A 2,149-nucleotide genomic window follows, 5' to 3' on the forward strand; every position below is an offset into this window, starting at 1 on the left:
TAGACGAGAGTATGAGGTAGTCATAATTTCTCTACCTGAATAAAAGGCAGATCTCTTCTCTCCAGTCAAACAGGGTAGCTTTGTTGTCGTTATTATTATGGCTTGTGATGAGCACAATCAGCAATGGGATTTTCTTCTCTCTTTTTTTGTTTAAATGCAAAGCAGAGAAAAACGTAATCTAGAGCAGAGGTGTAAATATCAGAGTGTAAGAGACATGGGAAGAAGATAGCCCTTATTTTGGCAAAAGTCACTTTGGTGAAGATGGCAATGGAGTGAAATCCTCCAGGAGATGAAGTTGGGGAAGAGAGGAGTCAACGGAGAGGAGCTGAAAATCAAGAGTCTACACTGGTGGAGGAAGGTTGGAGACAGCGAGATGATCACCTTCCCTCAGTAGCCTTCCTTTCCCATCCATGCACCCCTCCCGCCGCCCTACCCGCCGCTCTCCCCCCCCCCCCCCCCGTCCACAGTCTCAGTCCGGGGGAAGCGTTCATTACAACAGCACGCACTTCTTGGTGTTCTTTTTGGTCACCGGGTACAGCACCGCCCTCACGGCCTCGGCGAACACCTCCCTGACGCCCTCTTGCAGCAGGGCGGAGCACTCCATGTACTTGACCGCCCCTATCTGCTTTGCCAGGGCGTTGCCCTGCTGCTGCGTGGTGGGAGCCAGGCCCTGTTCCTTCAGCTTCTTCACAGTCTCCCCGTCCCCCCTGAGGTCCCGCTTGGTCCCCACCAACAGGATGGGCACGTTAGGGCAGTGGTGGGACACCTCCGGGTGCCACTTGTGCCGGACGTTGGCGTGAGACGACGGGCTGCCGATGGAGAAGCAGATGATGAAGACGTTGGTCTGGGGGTAGGAGAGGGTGCGCAGGCGGTCGTACTCCTCCTGGCCCGCCGTGTCCCACAGGTTCAGGCTGACGGTGCGCCCGTCCACACTCATCTGGGCACTGTAGTTGTCGAAGACGGTGGGGATGTACTCCTCCGGGAAGGCGTTGGTGGTGTAGGAGATGAGCAGGCAGGTTTTACCCACCGCCCCGTCGCCCACCACCACACATTTAATGGTCTGCATCCTGCCTTAGCCCACTAGGGTTGCAGCACCTGGCAGCAGAGAAAAAGAGCATCCAGGTTAAATACGTGTCGTTTAAGATGCTCAGTGCTGATACTCAGCCAAGTTTCGGGGTTGCTAAAGCTTGATGATGGGGGGGGTATAGTGTTTGCTAACTCGCTAACTGACAAAAAAGCTACATTTGTAATGTTACAAAACACTTGGGGGCAGATAGCAGACGAGCTAAGGGCTAACGTTAGCCACCTAAACAACGGGGAATCTGCCATCTAACGGTACCTATTGCTATGCAGGTTTTTATAATCAAATGTCGTATGACTGACCAAACCAAGTAGCTTGAGTAGGAATCGATAACGTCACATTGGACTAACTGTAGGTGACTAGATTAACGTGAGCGGTTATATGGCTTATTTGTTATTAGCTAGTGGTCCCCAGCAACTAGGCGTTCCCCGTTAACTATCATACAGCTAAGGAACTAGCGCGGCTCGCTAGCTAACAAGCTAGCCAGTTAGCAAACAAGTTAAAAGTTAGTTTGTACGCTTATTTTTCTGTCCACGGACCCACACACTGCTTCCAAATGATCTTAGAAATATATTAAAACTTGTCCGAACTAGTGGTCTCCAAGAACAACCTACATTTGAAAGTGTTTTATGACTTACCGCCACTTAGCTTTCGAGCTCTTTTTTGCTTCGCAGTCAATCACAGCCGCATCCGGAGAGCTGTCCATTACGTAACTCAGGACGTACACGTACAGACCCCCGACGTACATGACGTACATGACGTACACTGCTAAATGGTCATTGTAGTTTTGTTTTGGCAATGGAGGTAACACTAGATGGCGCTGCTAATCTGATTCAGTAAACTTCCGAGTTGAATTTGATTCCAAAAGCAATAGGTTTTTTTACATCAATTGAGATTTTGATACAATACACACAGTAAAAACTCGAGCAAGATTTTCTAGTAAATCTAGTTAGATTTGATTCTCATTAACATTAGGTTTTTTAGTCCTTATGCATAGCCTAACCTCCAGCAAATTATCACAATCCATGTGAACCATGATATCTTTGGCACCCATGTCCATTTAGACAA

General features: G+C 48.8%; 1 protein-coding gene across 1 annotated transcript; it reads right to left on the minus strand.

Moving 5' to 3' along the window:
* Positions 1 to 467: 467 nt before the first annotated feature.
* On the minus strand, positions 468 to 1,790 carry rhogd (ras homolog gene family, member Gd). The gene is made up of 2 exons (XM_084331644.1): positions 1,720 to 1,790; positions 468 to 1,095 (listed from the first exon to the last, which is right to left on the minus strand). Exon 2 carries the CDS (start codon positions 1,064 to 1,066, stop codon positions 491 to 493), a length of 576 nt encoding a protein of 191 aa, XP_084187770.1. The 5' UTR covers positions 1,067 to 1,095; positions 1,720 to 1,790; the 3' UTR covers positions 468 to 490.
* Between the last annotated feature and the right edge of the window lie 359 nt (positions 1,791 to 2,149).

The sequence above is a fragment of the Notolepis coatsorum genome (genome assembly GCF_963971535.1).
Source record: "Notolepis coatsorum genome assembly, chromosome: 16".
Classification (NCBI taxonomy): domain Eukaryota; kingdom Metazoa; phylum Chordata; class Actinopteri; order Aulopiformes; family Paralepididae; genus Notolepis; species Notolepis coatsorum.